Here is a 21,500-nt window from a genome sequence, read left to right as displayed (position 1 = left end):
AGATGAAGAGGTAAAGTTGTAAGTGAAAGAGGAAAGAGAGGCATTTAGACGATGCTTACTAGGAATGAGTGCAAATGACTGGGATATGTATAAAAGAAAGTAGCAGGGGGTCAAGAGAAAAGTGCAAGGGTTAAAAAGGAGATAAGGTGAGAGAGTATCATTAAACTTTACGGAGGATAAAAAGATTTTTATAAGATGAATAACGTGCGTAAGACAAAAGAATGAATGGGAACATCAGTGAAGGGGGCAAGGGGGGAAGTAATAACAGGTGGTGATGAGGTAAGAAGGAGATGGAGTGAGTATTTTAAAGGTTTGTTGAATTGTTTGATAATTAAGTGGCAGATGTAGGGTGGTTTGGTTTGGGTGGTGTGCGAAGTGAGAGAGTCAGGGTGAATGGTTTGGTTAAGAGACAAGCGAGTGAAAGCTTTGCGGAAGATAAAATCTGACAAGGCAGTGGGTTTGGATGGTACTGCAGTTGAATATATTAAGAAAGTGGGTGGCTGTTTTTGATTGGTTGGTAAGGATATTTGACGTATGTATGGACCAAGGTGAAGTGCCTGAGGATTGGCGGAATGCATGCATAGTGCCATTGTACAAAGGCAAAGGGGATAAAGGTGAGTGTTCAAACTACAGAGGCATAAGTTTGTTGAGTACTATTGGTAAGTTGTATGGGAGGGTATTGATTGAGAGGATGAAGGCACATACAGAGCATCAGATTAGGGAAGAGCAATGTGGTTTCAGAAGTGGTCGAGGATGTGTGGATCAAGTGTTTGCTTTGAAGAATGTGCACGAGAAATACTTAGAAAATTACATGGCTTTGTATGTGGCAATCATGGATCTGGAGAAGGCATATGATAGGGTTGATACAAATGCTTTGTGGGAGGTAAGCTGCTATAAGCAGTCGGAGGTTTTTATCAAGGGTGTGTGGTATGTGTACGAGTAGGAAGAGAGGAGAATGATTGGTTCCCAGTGAAGGTCAGTCTGCAGCAAGGGTGTGTGATGTCACCATGGTTGTTTAATTTGTTTATGGACAGAGTAGCGAGGGAGGTAAATGCAAGAGTCTTAGAGAGATAGGCGAGTGTGAAGTCTGATGGTAATGAGAGGGCCTTGCAAGAGTCAGTTGTTGTTCACTGATGGTACAGCACTAGTGGCTGATACTTTTGAGAAATTGCAGAAGTTGATGACTTTGGAAGAGTTTGTCAAAGGAGAAACTTTTGTGTGAATGTGAATAAAAGTAAGGTTATTAGGTTCAGCAGGGTTGAGGGATAAGTTAGTTGGGAAGTAAATGTAAATGGAGAAAATATGGAGGAAGTGAAGTGTGGACTTGGCAGCAAATGGAACCATGGAAGCAGAAGTAAGTCATGGGAGCAATGAAATATGTGTGGAAAGAGAGAGCATTATCTTGGAGGCAAAAATGGATATGTTTTGTCTATCTTCTATCAGTATTTCTTGATGCTTATTCCATCTGGGAATTCCTGTCAAGGTATGGCTCCAGCAAAAGAGACTCCACTTATTCCTGTCCTTATGTGCTTCCCCACATACACCATTCCATGCAGTCTTCCACCATTTATCTTCCTTCATTATCATTCCACTCCATTTGTCAGTATAGGCATTTCATCAAAGAGCATGACCTTGAGGCTTAACATACTAATGGTTCATATTTCCACTGCAGTTTATGACTTTGGTTTCTTGCGTAGATGCAGCCAATCAGTGAGCAACTAGGAGATAAGGAAAAAAGTATAATACTCACATGAGGGATAATAGGGTCTACAGTGGTCAGCAGACTGCATTTTTCACTCATATTATACAATATGTGTTGTTTTTAATTCTGTTACTCCAAGAGTAACCTTATTTCCGACTTTATTAGGAGGGTATTTAGTTTTCCAAAAGTACAAGCAGAGGAAGGAGCTAAGGGTTCATTTTTCTTCAAAGGCATAGTTGTCTGCTCTTCATCAAAGTGGTAAACAGCAAAGGGGTATAAAAAGAACTTAGTGTCTGAATAAGATAAGGCTTCCAGAAAAATACCTAGTATCAAAAGACTTTAACAGCTTTCCCTTCTTTAAAGAAATACAAAAGCATTTATGGGAACAGAGGTAGTATAAGAAATTTAAGGAATGCAACAATAAATTGCAAGAATTAGAAGATGATTTCAGTTCTAACACATTTGACGACTTGCAAAAACTAAAACACTGCTTTGCCTTCCTAGCACAATCCTCTCATTGTTGATGTAATTGCATATTTGAATAGTAGGGGAGAAAGTTTCACACCTTTGGGCCCCATCTGTTGAACTTTCATTACGATTATGCATCTTTTAAACATCAGCAAACTGCCAGCATTCACAGTTTCAGTGGTTAATCAGTTCCAACTATCCACCTCATACCTAAACAGTACTTCTTTACATTCTTTCTAACACACTTCTTGTCATGGTCTCTAGTTACTTCTATTGCATCCCATGACGAATTGTGAAGTTTACACTGTTCAACTGATTTTGTATCATGAAGACTGTAATCAAGTCACCTATCTCACATTTCTTTTCCACAGTGGCTGAATCTGTAGACCTCAGCCTCTGTGCCTGAAGTCTCTTAATTCAAGCACCATCTTAGTTTCCATTTCTAGACCCCTCCCAATCAAATCTTTTTGTTTCTTTTATGCATGGTGCCAAACATAAGAGGAATGATCCAGCTTTGATCTATGTATAATGCTAATAGTTTACCAAACACTCCATTATCAATACAATTAAATGCATTTCTAGTAGTAGCCAGCAAACAATTTGCCTCTTTAAGAGTTCTCCTAATGAAAAGCTATGGCAACAGGTTAGTCATAATGTTGACCCATTAGTCTCTCACATACAGATTCCTCCAGCTAATTTTACCGCTTAGTAATAATCATGCCAAGGCCCTCTTTTACTGTGTCCTGTATTTATTACTTTGCATTTGTTTGAAGTATTTATTTAATGTATGTATGACTCATGGTGAGGTGCCTGAGGATTGGCAGAATGCGTGCATAGTGCCATTGTACAAAGGCAAAGGGGATAAGAGTGAGTGCTCAAATTACAGAGGTATAAGTTTGTTGAGTATTCCTGGTAAATTATATGGGAGGGTATTGATTGAGAGGGTGAAGGCATGTACAGAGCATCAGATTGGGGAAGAGCAGTGTGGTTTCAGAAGTGGTAGAGGATGTGTGGATCAGGTGTTTGCTTTGAAGAATGTATGTGGGAAATACTTAGAAAAGCAAATGGATTTGTATGTAGCATTTATGGATCTGGAGAAGGCATATGATAGAGTTGATAGAGATGCTCTGTGGAAGGTATTAAGAATATATGGTGTGGGAGGAAAGTTGTTAGAAGCAGTGAAAAGTTTTTATCGAGGATGTAAGGCATGTGTACGTGTAGGAAGAGAGGAAAGTGATTGGTTCTCAGTGAATGTAGGTTTGCGGCAGGGGTGTGTGATGTCTCCATGGTTGTTTAATTTGTTTATGGATGGGGTTGTTAGGGAGGTAAATGCAAGAGTTTTGGAAAGAGGGGCAAGTATGAAGTCTGTTGGGGATGAGAGAGCTTGGGAAGTGAGTCAGTTGTTGTTCGCTGATGATAGAGCGCTGGTGGCTGATTCATGTGAGAAACTGCAGAAGCTGGTGACTGAGTTTGGTAAAGTGTGTGGAAGAAGAAAGTTAAGAGTAAATGTGAATAAGAGCAAGGTTATTAGGTACAGTAGGGTTGAGGGTCAAGTCAATTGGGAGGTGAGTTTGAATGGAGAAAAACTGGAGGAAGTTAAGTGTTTTAGATATCTGGGAGTGGATCTGGCAGCGGATGGAACCATGGAAGCGGAAGTGGATCATAGGGTGGGGGAGGGGGCAAAAATTCTGGGGGCCTTGAAGAATGTGTGGAAGTCGAGAACATTATCTCGGAAAGCAAAAATGGGTATGTTTGAAGGAATAGTGGTTCCAACAATGTTGTATGGTTGCGAGGTGTGGGCTATGGATAGAGTTGTGCACAGGAGGATGGATGTGCTGGAAATGAGATGTTTGAGGACAGTGTGTGGTGTGAGGTGGTTTGATCGAGTAAGTAACGTAAGGGTAAGAGAGATGTGTGGAAATAAAAAGAGCGTGGTTGAGAGAGCAGAAGAGGGTGTTTTGAAGTGGTTTGGGCACATGGAGAGGATGAGTGAGGAAAGATTGACCAAGAGGATATATGTGTCGGAGGTGGAGGGAACATGGAGAAGAGGGAGACCAAATTGGAGGTGGTAAGATGGAGTGAAAAAGATTTTGTGTGATCGGGGCCTGAACATGCAGGAGGGTGAAAGGAGGGCAAGGAATAGAGTAAATTGGAGCGATGTGGTATACCGGGGTTGACGTGCTGTCAGTGGATTGAATCAAGGCATGTGAAGCGTCTGGGGTAAGCCATGGAAAGCTGTGTAGGTATGTATATTTGCGTGTGTGGACGTATGTATATACATGTGTATGGGTGGGTTGGGCCATTTCTTTCGTCTGTTTCCTTGCGCTACCTCGCAAACGCGGGAGACAGCGACAAAGTATAATAAAAAAAAAAAAAAAAATTGTTTGAAGTAAATTTTGCCATCTATTTCTCAAACTGGCTTAGTAATTTGTCTAGGTCCTCATATATACTAAAGCAATCATCAATATCATTTACTTTTATCATGATCCTGATATCATGCAGTCCATCACGCAAGTCATTTACATACACCAAGGTCAGCAGTAGCCAAAGATTGAGCTATGTGGCACATCACTGGCAACCCCAGCCCATTTCAAAAATGCTCCTCTAAGCTGCGTCTCTTGCTCCCTTCTTCATTGATAACCTTCCGTCCAATGAAGGAGTCTCCTCCTTATTACTGCCTTTAGATTTAATTTCTTAATCAACCTCTGATGTGGTACAGGGTATATCCATCCATCTCTATCTATATCTGATGACCATTCCCTCTGGGAACCACCATCTATGGGGTGGCCATGGCAAGTCTCCATTTATCCTTGTCCTTGCATGCCACCCTCACATACAACATTCCCTGCATTCTTGCACCATCTCTCTCCCTCCAAGGAGGGAGATTTGTAATACATGACCTCTTTTCCCTGAATTCATGTTGTCTCCCAGTTGGGCTGTTTCTCCTTTGTAAAGAGACATCCATTTGCTTTCTGATTATCTTTTCCAGTATTTTACAGACCACACTTGTTAAGAAAACTGGTCTGTTCAACATAATTTCTAATCACTTTTTGTAACTAAAAGTATGACATAACAATCAACAATGGCTGTATGATCCCTGAACTTGTAACATCAGATGCATCTTTAGTAAAAGTGTGATTTTTGGAGCTTCAGGAGGACTAAGGTTTAATGGGGATACACAGATAAACTCCATCACAAAGTTCTGGGAACAATTTCATCAACCACAACATCTTTTTACTTGTTACCTGGAGACTTTATTAGCCTTCTCATTAAACAATTCAGTTTACCAAGTAATACTGTCATTATTACTTCTGTATGAATGTACTGATAAGCACAATCTAAAGTTTGTTTGATGTTAGGGAGATGGAAGAAAAGCATATCAATGTAGAAGGAAGCTGATGAGATGTAACATTAAGAAATTCTGTGACAATAAATAGGAAAATAATAAGGAGAGCTATGAATATTAGGGAAAATTTAAGGTTGAGTAAAGTGAACATAGGTGAAATTCCTCTAGAAATCAACTGGAACTATAGAATGCTCTTCTAACTACCCATAGCTGCCAATATTTACCTAATTGTTGATAATATTTGAAAAGTGTGCAGCTATTATGGTGTCATTTTTTTAACTTAGTTGCCAAGAACTTTGTGCATTGAGTGTACTGATTTTCACACAAACAATTCCAATGAACATCATCTACTTTTGCTAAATATCAACTATTTCTATTGAACTTTATTCACCACATGATGGGACACCACAAATGCCATTAACATTGGCAAAATTTGACTAAAACACTGAAAATTGGGGAAAATTCTTGACTACTAAGGGAATTTAGGTGAGGTTTTCATATGTTCTATTTATTTCTAGAAGTACTTCACTTACATTTATGTTGTGACCCTAAATTTTCTCTCACCTTCACAACCCTTCCCACCATCATCTTTTTATTCAATACCATAAGATTACTTAATATAAGTATATACCAGTGCCCTTCTAAAAAAAATTTTACTCAAAAGATTATGTAATGTCATTATATCTTATCAGTGCCCTTCTAAATCACTTTACTAAGTATCAGGAGTCCATTTATACACTTTGCATGTACTTCCATAAGTACTGCAGTGGTGCCCCTAAAGTAAAATATTACCCAGGCTAATAATTATGAGATTAATGGATCTGTGGTTCATGGTGATGAGAGTCTCATACAAGGACAGGCTGAACTGGAAAAAACAAACCTGTTCTGAACTGCCTGAACCCTTGATCATAATTGGCCATTTTGTTTATACTGTCTTGTCACTGGTTTTGCTTAGTTTTTCAGATATCCCTTTGCTGAAATCAGAAGCTTTTTTCACTCATGTATCATTAGCTACAGAGTTCAGGTACTTTAATTTACCAAATAATGTTTCTCCTCAACTGAATCCTACTGAATGGCTGTAATGGTTGTCTCTGAAGCTGTGTATAATACATATAAAGATATCTCTATATGAATAAAGAAATAAAATCATCATGGTAGAAAGTCAGCATTAATGAAATAGTTTAAATGAGATTTATAAAGATGGAAACAAAAGAAACCACACTAGAAAGCCTACATATGATTATAGGTGCTATTAATGTCTGATATGACTATGTAGGGTAATCTATTAAAACAAAGACAACCATATTTTCAGGAAGAGGGAACACAACTGATTAGGACATTACTTGCTAGCAGCAAGGAGAATATCATAGTCACTCAAAACATGGGGTAAAGGTAATGAGCAAGTTAAAAACTTCTGCTAGTGTCACTTGTCACTGTAATTATGTATAAAAAAATCATAAAAAATGACTAAGATAGTTTTCAATACCTATCTATACTGAATGTAACCAGATGCCAAAAATATAAGAATCTCAGAGTACCAGTTGATAACCACATCAAATGTTGGTTCTTAATCTAATCATAAAATTACCTACACAATCTCATGTTTTATTTTGAATAATCTGCTAAGAGAATGGTAAAAAATAATTGCTGCATTTTAACACAAACTTTACAGCAATATTTTATCATGATATGAGAATCTCTGAACTGAATACATTACTGAGCATAGACAATTGTAATAGTTGCTGTAGCAACTGTGTGATAAAATCTTCACAGAACACTCAGCAAAACACTAGCATAAATGGCATCGAAAACATGCACCTCAAGAGAATGTATTGGGGAAAAATTATCTTATCAAAAAGTAAAGATTTATGAGGTTAATTGTACTAGAGCTAAGTAAAATTTGAGACCTGGAGAGAGGATAAGCAAATTTTGCATTAGTGATAGAGAAAACTAATCAATTAACAAGTAACCTCCAAGGCTCATAAGTACTCAGCTTATTTATAGTTTGTCAGAATTTCTTTTCTGTTGTTCTACCTCTAAATTCATTTGATTACACTAGCTATTCTTACTTTAGAACAGCAAGCAAACCTTGAAATAACTGAGGATCTCATCCTATAAAATAATACCCACCTGTCTTTACTAAAATTTTCACTGATCACATATTCCATAAAAGTAAATGCCTATATTCTAAATTTTTTCATTCTACATCTTGCATAAATATACATGAGTAATAAAAATTATCACTTCAATCCAGCAAGCAACAAAAAATTGCTGGTATAGGTATGAAAACAGTGCATCAGTAGCATATTTAACAGTAAAGCCTACAAGTATCTCATTCTATCTTCTTTGAGGCAGTATGTAGGATTCATTCAAAAGAAATAACAACCACTCCATTACTATGAAACATATGTACAAATAGAATTGTGACATTCTATATAACATCTATCTACCATAGGTACTTTTGGAAGAAGTTGGCATTAGTATGAAAATAATTCATGGTTTTATACCAAGCCAACTTTTTATATGTTCCTTAATAGGCTGATAATACTGTAATCTAAGAAGCATCATTTCTTGTGTAGAACGAACACCTTGTAGCAAGCCTGATTCACTCTCAAATACAAGAATTACTGAGCAAGTAAGGACAAAGACAACAAAGACAAAAGCTACAAGAAAAACCCTAAGAAATGTCTTTACACTGAGCCTGCTTATCCGTCCCCTAAGCAACCTTTGGGCCCCACCCCTTGTTAGATCTTGAGGAAGAGATAATGGAACTTTTAACTTCTCTCTTCTGGTTGCTGTCATACTATTTGATACTGTACTTGCTGAATGTTTTTCTTCTCTATCTGTCAGTGGAAGTCGAGGGTCACTTTGGTTATGAGGTGGTCCCAGAGTTTCTGTGGATGATGTATCACCAAATTCACTTGTGTGGCCCCGACCAGTGTAGTCATAGAATAGTTGCTGTTGTAGCATTGTTTCCTCCCCTGAGAAAAATTAAGAAGATTACTAATACGAAAAAACATTTCTACCTAAAGAGTAAATAAAACCTGCTATGTTTAGCACAGGATAATTTGATAATTATTGTACCATCTGTCAATATGAATGTGACTGCTGTTGCAGAGTGTGATTATTTAAGTTACAAGCAAGCCTTATATACATGCCCTTTCACCATTTTCCAAATGAGTAAGATGGAGATCCCCAAGAATGAAGGACTTAAGAGGTCAAAGGCTCAAGCTTGTACTCATTACTTTGCTGACTACAAGTCAAAAGTCTCTTCAATTCTCAAAACTAACTAAAGCACTCCCATACCAATATTATCATGCAACCATAGGAAACTCATCTCATTAATGATAAGAATGTTAACTTATAGCTTATGAACAGAAATATCATGCATCTGCATAACATCACTAGAATAAACTAACATGCATTGACATGATCTATGCAAATAAAAAAAGGAAACCTACACATCTAAGTCACTAAAAAATGTACATTATTTCATTATTTCTAACAATAAAAGTACATAGATTCATTAGTACTGATTCAACAAGCAAAAGCTCTGAAAAATTCACCAAAAGACCTTTAATGTTAAAAGAAATTGGGCTTTAAGTACAAGAAACTCATGTCTGATCCTAGACAGGGCAAGCTGAATAAATGTATAACTAACCCCTGTCTAGCTTTTATTTTAGATTGTCAGTTATACAGTGATAGTGGTGCTGCATCATCATGTTCCTTTTCTTGTGCCTTAAATCTAAGGCTAAAGTTTCTATCTGAAAAGTTTCTAACTTTTATATATTTTGGTGTTCCTTAAAGTGCTATATTGCAAAAAGAGGCTTCTAAGGGTGTCTGAAAAATGCAAAATGTTTCAGCTTCTCTCTTCTCTCAACCTACCCCCTTAGCACCATCATGTGAAAAAATCCTAGAAAGACCTATGATAATGCAAGCAACCAAATATTGGCAGTTACTGATTGACAAAGCTCCAACATGATGTCAAAATCCACCAACTGATGGGCAGCAGCTAACTCTATATCCGCTAAGCCAGGTATTAGAAACCAATTGCTTGGGTGAAATAAGAAATTGGGGAGATATGAGTGTCCTCAAGAAACTGTCTTAGCTGAGAAATATGTCTCCTGGACTCAAAACTTCTTTTTTGAACCTGATGACAAGCCAAGGGTACAGGTTTGCAATTAAACATTAAGCTATTATACATGTAGGGGGATGGAGGCCACTTGCTGATCCTTTGGCTTGGGTGGAGTCTTTAAAATAACATAAGACCATTTAAAAATACATGTTTTGAAGTATGAAAAACTTTTGTCTCTCTGGGGTAATGTAATGAGAGGTATCTTAGACCTCAAAGAGTTAGAAACCTCTTTATCCCTTATTTTACTGGTGATGTAAATGCCTTTCACTCCTATTAGGTAGCTATGGCACTAGTTTGGCATACATCCACCCTCTGACCAATCAACAACCCCACACCAACAAGGATATCATTGACCCCTGGCTGTCTGTGAAATTGTACTTCGTCATTACCAGACTAAAGAAGTCAACCTGAGAATGGTCTCTTTTGATCTAGAGAAAAGTTTCTCAAAATATAGGGGGATGGGAGGGCAGGAAGGAGAACCAAAAAAATTGCTTGAAGGACATCACCTTGAAGAGAATGTATTTTTCATATATCAAAATATACATTTCTCTCCAGTGTTACTCTAACTAGATCATTTCAGAATAGAGGAAGGTGGGTACAGAAAAACCACCACTTTAACAGACATCTTTGATACACTATGGTACTTCTGCCATGATAGTAGCAACCCCAGAACCATACAATATCTACCTAGAAGAGATGTTATAGGAAAGCCAAAGACTTCCATGTTAAACTTTCCCAAGGGAAGGGGAAGTTTTTTTTGAAAGGATAACAGAGGAGCTTATGTATCCAAGCTCATAGCCTCTAACAAACAGGTATTATGGCCTCAGAAAAACAAGTTTCTTGGTCCAGGAAGAAATGTTCATATTAGAAGGGGTTTTAAATTCCTGGGCACAAATGTTTCCCTCAGAATGTTTGATGATCAACAAGATTCACACAAATTTCACCTGCTATAAGTAGTAGTCCTTATATCTAGACACTGCACTGTAACTCACTAATTTTTTTCTTATTATGAAGCATCATGTAACAAGAGAGGGTTTCATGATAAACTACTGAGGCACAATAAATGCAATGAGAAATCTGATTGCAACAAGTCTGGGACTGTGACATCCCCTGGCAGGCCGTAGGATAAAGACAATTATACTTTGAATTAGGAGACTAGATAAACTTAACACAAATAAGTCAGAGTTTTTAAATAAAAACATAACAAAAGTAGTTCCTGCATGGCATTCTAGTAAAATCCCATGCCCTGTTACCTCAAAAAAGGCTAAAAAGAATCATAAAATAGAGAATTTACAAACTTCAGAAAATCTCGAATCTTACAAGAAAAGGTTAGAAGGATATATGAAAACTGAGATTGTAATATCAGTGTTCTTCAAATCTCAGGTGATGAAATGTCAGAAAAACCTCCAGGTGCAAATTCCAAAGTTCACAGCTCTGACAAAGGCTCCTGAAACAAGGCCGGTCTATAAGAATCTATATTTCATTTGAGGATAATTAGTCAGAAAAAAGTTTCCCAATAGATGACTTTGGAAAAGTGAGAAATTGGTTTCATTTCATGATCAAGACATGTGATACTGTCCAATATCAAACATCACAGAAACAGCTTAGCATCATAAGATTTCCCTTGTGGTTAGGAGACCTATTAAAAGAGTCTACATCCATGGAGGTGCCCTTGAAAAGCATCTCTTCACACACACATTGTTTTCATGGATGGATCTTGATAGGGTTTTCTCTTTTAAAAGAAAGACTAGAAGTCATGTTCATTGGTCATTCCATTATCCATAAGAAACAGAATCCTGCACCTGGAATTTGGGAATCATAAGCTCTCAGAGAATCCTGAAAAATAAGGTCAGTGGCACACTGTGTAGTCCAAATATTTGCTCCACCATGAGAGAGAGAAGCCATCATCAACTACAATAATTCAAGCCAAGTAAATTCCTGACTAGAATTAAGGGAGACTTTCTGGATGGTGGCAGAACTTGCTTTAATTATACCATACTTGCAAAGTGTGGGTGGTACATATCTCAACTGATTACAATTATCAGAAAAACAATGGAGTTGGGTTTCTTCTTTATGCTATGGTTCTGGATCCTTAATCTTACAGGAAAAGGGAGCTATGTGACCTTGTAGAGATGTAGCAGATTCGTCTGACTAAATTGTTGGCCTGAATATCCATTAGGTGAGTCCTGCAACTGTAAGGGAGTAATTCATAAAAAGACAGTGCTAATAAGTTGTCTTGAGAAACAACAATTGGCACAGAGCCACTGCTAGATAAATCACACTCAAGAAACAGAAGTTGAGACTCAGAACAAGATGATTAACCATAAGATGAATTGGCATGAGCCGATACAGATAAGGATCAAAGAACAGGCATACCATTAAAATAGCTACAACCAGTGTGGCAAGAATATAAAGAAAAGAACTGGTAGGAACTATGAAAGAGAGGAACTTAAGACATACTGGGACTTGGAAGATAAGAACCTAGAATGAAGGACAAAGACCACTGCATGAAGACTAAAAAGCTCACATGCAAAGATGCTGCTTCTGGTCAATACAGGATTGTCTTCATGTTGACCCCACAAATAGCTGAAAGAATTGATAATGTAAACTATAGAAGTGAAGTAAAAATGGGCATATCAATAAATCTGCAAAAGTGTCTCATACAAGTATATACTTGCCAATAAGGAAGAGCTATGATTGAAAAAGAATGGTTCCATAATTTTCTGCAAGGAAATAAAGAAAGGGTAAAACAGAGAGAAAATACAGTAATGTTAGGTGATCAGAATAGCCATGGAAGACAATAGAGAAGTCAAAGACAGCATCTAGTGTTGGAAACGATAATGCAGAAAGTGACAGAGTTATTGATTCCTGTGGTCTCAACTTCCTACCAATCATAAATACTTTCTATACACTTAAGAAAAGTCACGAGTAGTCTTGCCATAGGCGGGACCATAAAGGACAAAGATACACAGACAAGTCAATGAAGGATTTATTTCTGCTGAATAATAAAGACTTCAGATATGTTAAATCTATTCCATCACCGTCATGTGATTCAGACCACAGTATGGTGCTGGCTAAACGAATGTCAGGAAATTAGAAAATAAAAGTAAAATGAAAGATTTATACCACGAAATTTGAAAAATAATGTTCACAAAGACTTAGACCAAAATTAGTCTTACTTTACCTAAAGTAATGACAAGAGGAAAATAATATAACAATGGAATTATTTTAAAGAAAATTCATACATCATAGCTCAAGAAGAGGTTAACATACAACATGGAACATAAAAGAAAACAAAAGCATCATACAATAAAGATATAAAAGAAGCAATAAAAGAGAGAATGCAAGCATTCAGAAAATGGATGAAGACCAAAAACTTCACAAAAGGTTAGCTATGCAGAAGGCTTAGCACAAACTGAAATCATTATGAGGGGCTATTGAAGAAATGTGGGAAGGTATTGCACAAGACCTAAGGAATGATTTGACTGAAATTAGGAGACTGCTGTACAGTTTAACAAAGAATTACAGAAATGGAAAAACAAATGCAATAAATACTATAAAGGATCAGAGTGAAGAAAATCTGTTCCATAAACATAAAGAAGTACATGTTATATCTCTTTAATCTGGCAACCTTGGGACCTGGCTATTGCTGGGCCACAAAAAAAGGCCGGGAAACAGAAATTTACCCCTTTAAATGTACTTGAGCGAACACTCTTACCAATTACCATCAGCTTGGTTTTATGTGTATTCCTGCAGCACTGCTACAACTAAGAATTATTATCATATCTTTGGAATCCTTACCTCCCGATGGAGACTCCTCAATATCTTGGGCAATGTTTTTTCATGGAATACAATGCCAATACAGGGCAGATTCATCAGCATTATACATTTGTTCTGGGGCTATAAGGAATTAACAGGACTGTTAATTAGCTTGGCTGCAGTGTAAATAGATTTTGGAGCCTTAGTGGCAGATCCACAAACTAATGGTGGCAGATTCAAAACCTGCTAGACCTGGGAGTTGCTGGACCATAAAGCACCAGATTAGAGAGGTACAACCTGTAGCTTATCGATGAAAAGAATTTTTTGAGAATCTGTTAACTGTGAAATAAAAGGAAGATATCGGTGAACTGGTAGAAGTGACTGAGGAAAAGGAGGGAAATTTAGATAAAATAACACTCCTTGAGACAGTACTGACAAGGCAATAAGGGCTTTTAGGGAGATAAAAAATAGAAAAACACCAGGAAAAGATGAAATACTACTATAGATCTTAAAGCAGCAGGTCCAGACACAATAAAATTGGCTTAAACATATATTCAACACTGTGTGAAAATAAAAGTTACCATCTGACTGGAAAAAAATACATTATTTATCCAGTCATTAAGAAAGGAGAAAAGCACAACCGCAGAAGTTACAGAGGAATTGCAACATCATCCTGTATATATTGATTTGGTGGTCATGCCTGCCTTTTACCTATGACAAGACATAATTAGCATCGATCACAGATGTATGTGCTTCATAAATCGATAAATGTGTACATGTGCCTCAAAAATGAAAGTGAAATACATATTCAAGGCAGTCACTGGGAGACTATGTATTTTTGCCATGGCTCATCCCTTCTGTCATTAACATAATCTGCATAATTTTCCCTTTGTCCCTACCAAGTGAAGATAAGTTTTGCTTTTATATTCCATATCTTTTATCTTCCTAGCCATGAATATGTATACAGAAGCTATGAGTATGGGAAGGGCTAAACTTGCTTTTTCTTACATTAAGTAAACCTTAAATTCCAGTGGCTTTCCCACATCATTCATATCTATAAAGAGTTAACTATTTTATGCCCCCACCCTCCTTCTCCATAGATAACTATCTGCAAAACTACTGCTTACTTTTCAATCCCATTCCTAGGAAACCATAGCACTGCACTCAGAAACACACTGAAAAAGGAATTTTCAGGATTTTTACCCACATATCTCACTGAGGACAATTTTCTAGATCCTCTCACAAAAAATACTTGACACCACCCTTCTCAACAATGATGAAAAATGATTGGCTAATACCACAGCTGCTTGCCATGCCACTGTTATTCACAATGGCTTCACCTCTAAAACACTTAAACTCTATACTGATGTTCCTCAAGGAGCAGTTTTCACCAACACTCTTTAATCTCTTCCTACGTAGTCTCCCATTATCCAAGGGAAGCCTAAACTTGGTGTAGCAGTTAGCATTACTGACCATCATGCATGTACAGTCCACTTGGGATCAAACCCACATAGGTTTGAATCTTGGTTGTGGCAGCTGGTCCACAGTCCACCCAGCTGTTTGTCTTCTCAGGAGCTGGACAAAAAAATGGATGCTTGGCATAGGCTTGTGTGTGTAAGTGTGTGTGGGTGTGTGTGTGCCTGCATGGGAGTAAAAACATCGTCAAAAGATGGAGCAACACAAGTGTAAAACTTTCTTCCCATAACACACAAATAGTAATCACATCACACACCCAGCATCACAATAGCAACATCAAACCTGTAGCACTACATTACATAATTGGAACAATGGCTCACCATAAACAGAATGTCTGCATTCCCACATAAGTTTTCAATTACTCTTTTAATCCCAGTCAGACATGAATCTAGCTCATATCCTCCCACTGAACAAAATACCAACCATTCCAGGCATCACATACGACACACTCATGACATTCACTACCCACATCAGTAATCAACACAAAAGCGACAAACAAACAAAATGCCCTCAGAACATTAACTGGCACCAGATTTAGGAAAAAAAAATCACATCCTTTACAAACAATTCATCTATTCCAATCAAAATTATGCCTCACTTGCCTGGCCTTCCATCCCATCAAAAACAAATAAAATAATGCCACTAACCACATAAATTAGTACACTCAAAACAATCACTGGCCATCTAGCTACCATAAACAGAATATATCTCCAAAATGAAATAAAGATTCTCCCAGGACAGTCCCACCTAAATATGACTGGCGCTCAGTTCTACATAATGGCATTAGACCCTCCCATCCAAACCACTCCATAATGAACCATCTACCCCCAAGTAAAAATAAAAAGCGTGCAACTGTCTCATTTTAGTAACTTCTACTCAAAATATCCCCAACAAATTTAACAATGACAAAACAAATACCCACAGAAATAACCTGAGAAACATTATACAAACAATCTTCCAACTCGGCCTTAAACTCCCTCCCACAAAAAACCAAAGCCCCCTTAAAAACACAAGTCTCACTCTCCCACTTGCATCATTCAAAACACCACTTCAACACATCCCAAAACCCTTCATGTCTATGATACTACTACCACAAAGAAGGCTTTGAGCACTTACTACTCAATTGACCTGCTCTCTCTACACATAGAGGCACATACAAAATCACAACACCTCATGACCTGTGATGCCAGATAGTGGATATGGCCAGCTTCCTCAGTGCTGCAGGAGCCTCATTACGATAGAAAGAACTTTTGGGGCAGGAAGGTAAGGTAATGTCTAAATATCTCTGATGCCCATTTTATATAGGAACTTCCTCAAGGGGGTGGCAATGGCAAAAGTTTCCCTAAACAGGTCACTGGCAGACAGCATCTCTAGTGTAGTGTTTCTAGAGGCTCCTACCTAATTTCTTAGGAACTGCATTGTTGACATCTTACTGAAGATTTTCAATGTATGTACTTATTATGGGAGGTGCCTGTGAATTGGCAGAATGCCTGTACAGTGTCATTTTATAAGGGAAAGGGGGACAATGGTGAATGTTCAAATTACAGAGGCATAACTTTGTTGAATGCGAGTGCCAATTTGTATGGAAGAGTGGAAACTGACAGGGTGCTGGCATGCATAAGCATCAGGTTGGGCAGGGATAATGTGGTTTCACGAGTGGTACAGGATGTGTGGTTCCAGTGTTTGCCTTTAAGATTCTGTGTGAGAAATGCTTAGAGAAGCAGCAGGTTTTGTATGTGGTATTTATGGGGATGTAGAAAGCATATATGATAAGCTTGGGAGAGATGATGTTTGGAAGGTGTTCTAAATCTATAGTGTGGGAGCAATTACTTACTTTTGACAGGGTGGATGAAGAAGAAAAACTTGGCGTGGAGCTAAAGAACTGCTAGTAGGGTATACCACGAAATTATTTTTCTTGTTTGATTCTAGTACCAGGAAGTGTTGCAAAAGCATTAGTGTGTTTATCACCTTTGTGTTTATTCTTGTGGTGAGGAGAGTGAGTCTGGGTGATGTGTGTGATACCTAGTAAGGTTGGAGACCTGCTGAGTGGGAATGGTTGAACATTCATGGTAATTGTGGCTTGCACACTGAATTTTTTTCTGTCAAAGAGTAACAAGGGTAAAGGAAGAATTGCATTCTACATTGCTTTTCTAGGAAATCATGTTGTTTGTTTCTGTACAATATTCTGTACAATTCTTCATTTCTTCATCAATTCTATCTATATCTCTGATGCCTATTCCCTTCAACCTACAACTTATACCTAATACTCCTGTCTTAAGTTTCTACCAACTACTTATATCTATTGTTCCTAACAATTTGCCAAAAGGTAGGTCTTGTGCATAGTGCTCACCACAGGAAAATCTAGTTATGGTGAATGAGTTTGTGTTAAGTGTTGTCAAATGTTATGTGTAACAAGGAGAGATTGCATATCTGTGGACAGAATGCCAGCAGTCCATGTGCGAGTGAACTTTTCACCATTAAAATGAGCATTACATTATTAGTGGCCCACACAAAAACTTTATTTAGGTCTGTTTGGAGTTTTTCAGCCATTTCTACTGATAGAATTTCCATATTGACTTTGATATCATCTCCAAAGGACAACATAAAACTGTTTGTGTTTGCATCTCTGTCTGTTGGTTAAAGAAAAGCTGTATAGGTGAAACTACAGTTCCATGGGGACAAGGCTTTTTACTCTGAAGGCATCGCAAATTGGCTTATTTACAACTGGTCTGTTTATTTAGAAGCTGTCTGTCCACAATTCCACACTCCACTTATTTCCATTGCACACCTTATGCACTATGACATGTTGGTCACATCTGTCAAATGCTTCTGCAAAGATAGTATATCACATCAAATTTTCTTTGTTTTCCATTGTCTCCACAGTTTTACAGTGAAGTAAATGAAACAGACATGACCTTCCTGCTCAAGCTTGTCTGATACCATAGAGCAAGTAGACTTACATCTTAAGGATCTCTCAAAGAAGAAGAGTGGAGTGAGTAAGTGAGAAAACATCATGTTATTAGAGGTGCTTGCCAAGGGTGGGATATGTGCCATGTGCCACAAGTTTCCCAAACTCACAATGAAACCCAGAATCCCACAAACCTCAAGCATATGCACTATGAGTTATCTAGCAAGCATTTAATTTTCTTTCTCAGTAATTTTTCTTAACACCTCATGGAATCTAATCTGAATTTTTAGTGGTAATAAGTGAAGTGCTTACATATACAGCCATTTAAGAGAGCTAGTTTCAAGAGAAGAAAGGCTGTACATGTAATCTTATGGTATAGACATGATGAATTCACAGACAAAAGCTAACCACATAGAAACTAAATATACATTTCTATGTAGTATCAATAAAATGTAAGTGAAAGCTGTATGTAAGGTAGATATGCATATCATTCATGTTCAGGATACTAAAAAATGTTAAAAATTAACTTAAATGGACTATATATACAAGTTTCAAATAATCATGTAACTGGAAATTTTTTTTTTTTTTTTTTTTTTTTTTTTTTTTTTTTTTTTTTTTTATACTTTGTCGCTGTCTCCCGCGTTTGCGAGGTAGCGCGAGGAAACAGACGAAAGAAATGGCCCAACCCCCATACACACGTACATACACACGTCCACACACGCAAATATACGTACCTACACAGCTTTCCATGGTTTACCCCAGACGCTTCACATGCCTTGATTCAATCCACTGACAGCACGTCAACCCCTGTATACCACATCGCTCCAATTCACTCTATTCCTTGCCCTCCTTTCACCCTCCTGCATGTTCAGGCCCCGATCACACAAAATCTTTTTCACTCCATCTTTCCACCTCCAATTTGGTCTCCCTCTTCTCCTCGTTCCCTCCACCTCCGACACATATATCCTCTTGGTCAATCTTTCCTCACTCATTCTCTCCATGTGCCCAAACCATTTCAAAACACCCTCTTCTGCTCTCTCAACCACGCTCTTTTTATTTCCACACATCTCTCTTACCCTTACGTTACTTACTCGATCAAACCACCTCACACCACACATTGTCCTCAAACATCTCATTTCCAGCACATCCATCCTCCTGCGCACAACTCTATCCATAGCCCACGCCTCGCAACCATACAACATTGTTGGAACCACTATTCCTTCAAACATACCCATTTTTGCTTTCCGAGATAATGTTCTCGACTTCCACACATTTTTCAAGGCTCCCAAAATTTTCGCCCCCTCCCCCACCCTATGATCTACTTCCGCTTCCATGGTTCCATCCGCTGACAGATCCACTCCCAGATATCTAAAACACTTCACTTCCTCCAGTTTTTCTCCATTCAAACTCACCTCCCAATTGACTTGACCCTCAACCCTACTGTACCTAATAACCTTGCTCTTATTCACATTTACTCTTAACTTTCTTCTTCCACACACTTTACCAAACTCAGTCACCAGCTTCTGCAGTTTCTCACATGAATCAGCCACCAGCGCTGTATCATGAACTCATATAACTAATTTCCAATAAATCTTTCATCTCACTGAAATATGACCTGATGTTATGATAAAAGAAAGAAAAAGTTTACTACAAGGAGGAAAAGGATACTTTATCCAACAGACTTCATTAATTGGTGCATTGAACTTAAAAACTGTAAATGACTCTGGCAATGTAAGGTATGTGGTATATCTGCTAGATACATAATCATCTCTATCTCCCCTCAGGATTGAAGACATCTGTACTACTGGGGACTTTGATCACATTCTTTGGATGACAGTATTATAAAAATTGATTGCCAAGACATTAATTTCTGAAGTGAAAGGAAATTAACTATGAAGGTTTAATTAACAGTAGCTTATTCCATGCATTAAGACTTGATTTCTTTCATACTTGCTGATTACTTCCTGTTTTTGTAAAGTAGTACTAGGAAGAGGAGAACAATGGCCCCACTTGCTTGCTTCCATTCTCTAGCTGCCAGGTATAATGCAACAAAATCAAAACCCACTACCCACAGCCAAGCCTAAAGACAACTCATTGGTTTCCCTTGCCCACTTCAAATGTTTTAATCAACCTGTAGGATAATAACTGATATGTGTAAATAAACTGGTGTTTCAGGTGGCAGCTGCATGATGGATTCAGCACTGGGTCTCAGGCACACCTAACTGGCCCATGTTCTGGAATTCACCAATACACATTTTCATATTTTGAGCCTTATGCCTTACACTCTGGGAATCCTTTTCAGGGCTCCTGTAGTGCTCAGGAAGTTAGCCACATTCACTAATTAGAACCACAGGTCATAATCAGGTAATTTCATGTGTTTGTCTGATAGGGTAAATGCAGAGTAGCTGAGAAGAAGGCATTTGGCATCTTCTGTGAACAAGTTGAATCTTGAGAAGGAGGATTCCTGTGATATGCTGAATCACTATCTGCAATGTTGGAGAGATGATTGATGTACTGAGCACAGACAAGAAAGTCTGATTCATGTCTGTCTAAGGATTGCAGTTTCAGACGGGTGTGTGTCCAGTAAAACGAAGTTCAAGATGGGATAGGTAGGATGGTTGTTTAGTATCTGTCAGATCATTCTGGTGTGAATATGTAATTCCATATTTGTATGATAAGGGATGGTAATCTGTGAGTACAGGCGGCTAAACCAGTCTTGATCCAGTAGATTATCAGCTCTATCTTTGTTCAATATTTGTTTACTTTCAGTTTAATTTCCAAGTCAAGGCCTTCAAGTATTTCTCCTTTAAGTGTAAAGTAAGAATGGATACAGATCCTATTTACATCTAACTCAGAACTAATTTCCATGAAAGAATTCTGGTGTTACCCAGGACCTCTCTCTAAAGGCTAATGCACTACTTCCAGTACTAGGGAAATGCAGACTCCTATGAAATGAAACATTCTGTGATGAGATTGTAGTCCCTTCTCGTGCAACCTTAGGCAGGTGGAGTTTGATGACACCAATGAATACCAACAAGACAAGGTCACTGCTCTTCATTAGGTTTTATTCTAAAAAAATAAATAGGACATTGACTGTCTGTTGCTGGCCAAACAAAGAAGGCAAAAAGTGAAAGGATGCCATCTGTTGTACAGTTTTGGCAACACAGTGGAGCTTTGTCTACTTTCTGTTCACTGCTAACTGCTCACAATTAGGTAATTTGAGGTAATGGAAAACAGGGCCATAATGTTGGCTTTGTAATTTCCTCAACATAATGTATTGCCCAAAATATAAAGAGGTAAGAGAGTTTTCAACATGTCTCCCTGGACTGCAGTCAGGCTCGGAAAAATTTTCGCAGTATACAAAATAATAAAACATGACTGCAAAATGAATACAAAAACAATGACAACTGTCAAAAGACCTGATCATAAATTTCAACACTTGATAAACTAAGTTGACTGGAAAATGAAAAGTTACATCCTACAAAACTAACAAATTATATATAATTATATACAAATATGTATAATTTGTTTACAGTAAGTCATCCAATATAAAATTTAAAAGACATTCTTACCATTTACTCCCTGCTCCTTACTGTTTTCAGTTACGTTCCCTTCTTTATCCTTGTGATCTTCACAGTCCTGCTTCCCTTTGGTCTCCAAGCATGGTTCAAGACTACTCTCAGCGTCCATAACTAAAACAAGCATA

General features: G+C 37.8%; 1 protein-coding gene across 6 annotated transcripts in view; it reads right to left on the bottom strand.

Moving 5' to 3' along the window:
- Positions 1-6,934: 6,934 nt before the first annotated feature.
- Frmd5 (FERM domain containing) overlaps positions 6,935-21,500 on the bottom strand; it is a 362,433-nt gene continuing 347,867 nt past the window's right edge. For 4 of the 6 annotated variants that reach the window (XM_071667828.1, XM_071667829.1, XM_071667827.1 and 1 more), the window contains 2 exons: positions 21,367-21,486; positions 6,935-8,497 (listed from right to left, as the gene is read on the bottom strand). In XM_071667828.1, coding sequence (XP_071523929.1) covers positions 8,010-8,497; positions 21,367-21,486 — 608 coding nt within the window. In that variant the 3' untranslated portion in view covers positions 6,935-8,009. The remainder of the gene's footprint in view (positions 8,498-21,366; positions 21,487-21,500) is intronic. The other 2 variants (XM_071667832.1, XM_071667830.1) reach the window with 1 other exon arrangement.

The sequence above is a fragment of the Panulirus ornatus genome, chromosome 12 (genome assembly GCF_036320965.1).
Source record: "Panulirus ornatus isolate Po-2019 chromosome 12, ASM3632096v1, whole genome shotgun sequence".
In the NCBI taxonomy this organism is placed as follows: domain Eukaryota; kingdom Metazoa; phylum Arthropoda; class Malacostraca; order Decapoda; family Palinuridae; genus Panulirus; species Panulirus ornatus.
The sequence above is the reverse complement of the archived record's forward strand: the minus strand, read 5'-3'. Positions and strand labels throughout refer to the sequence as shown.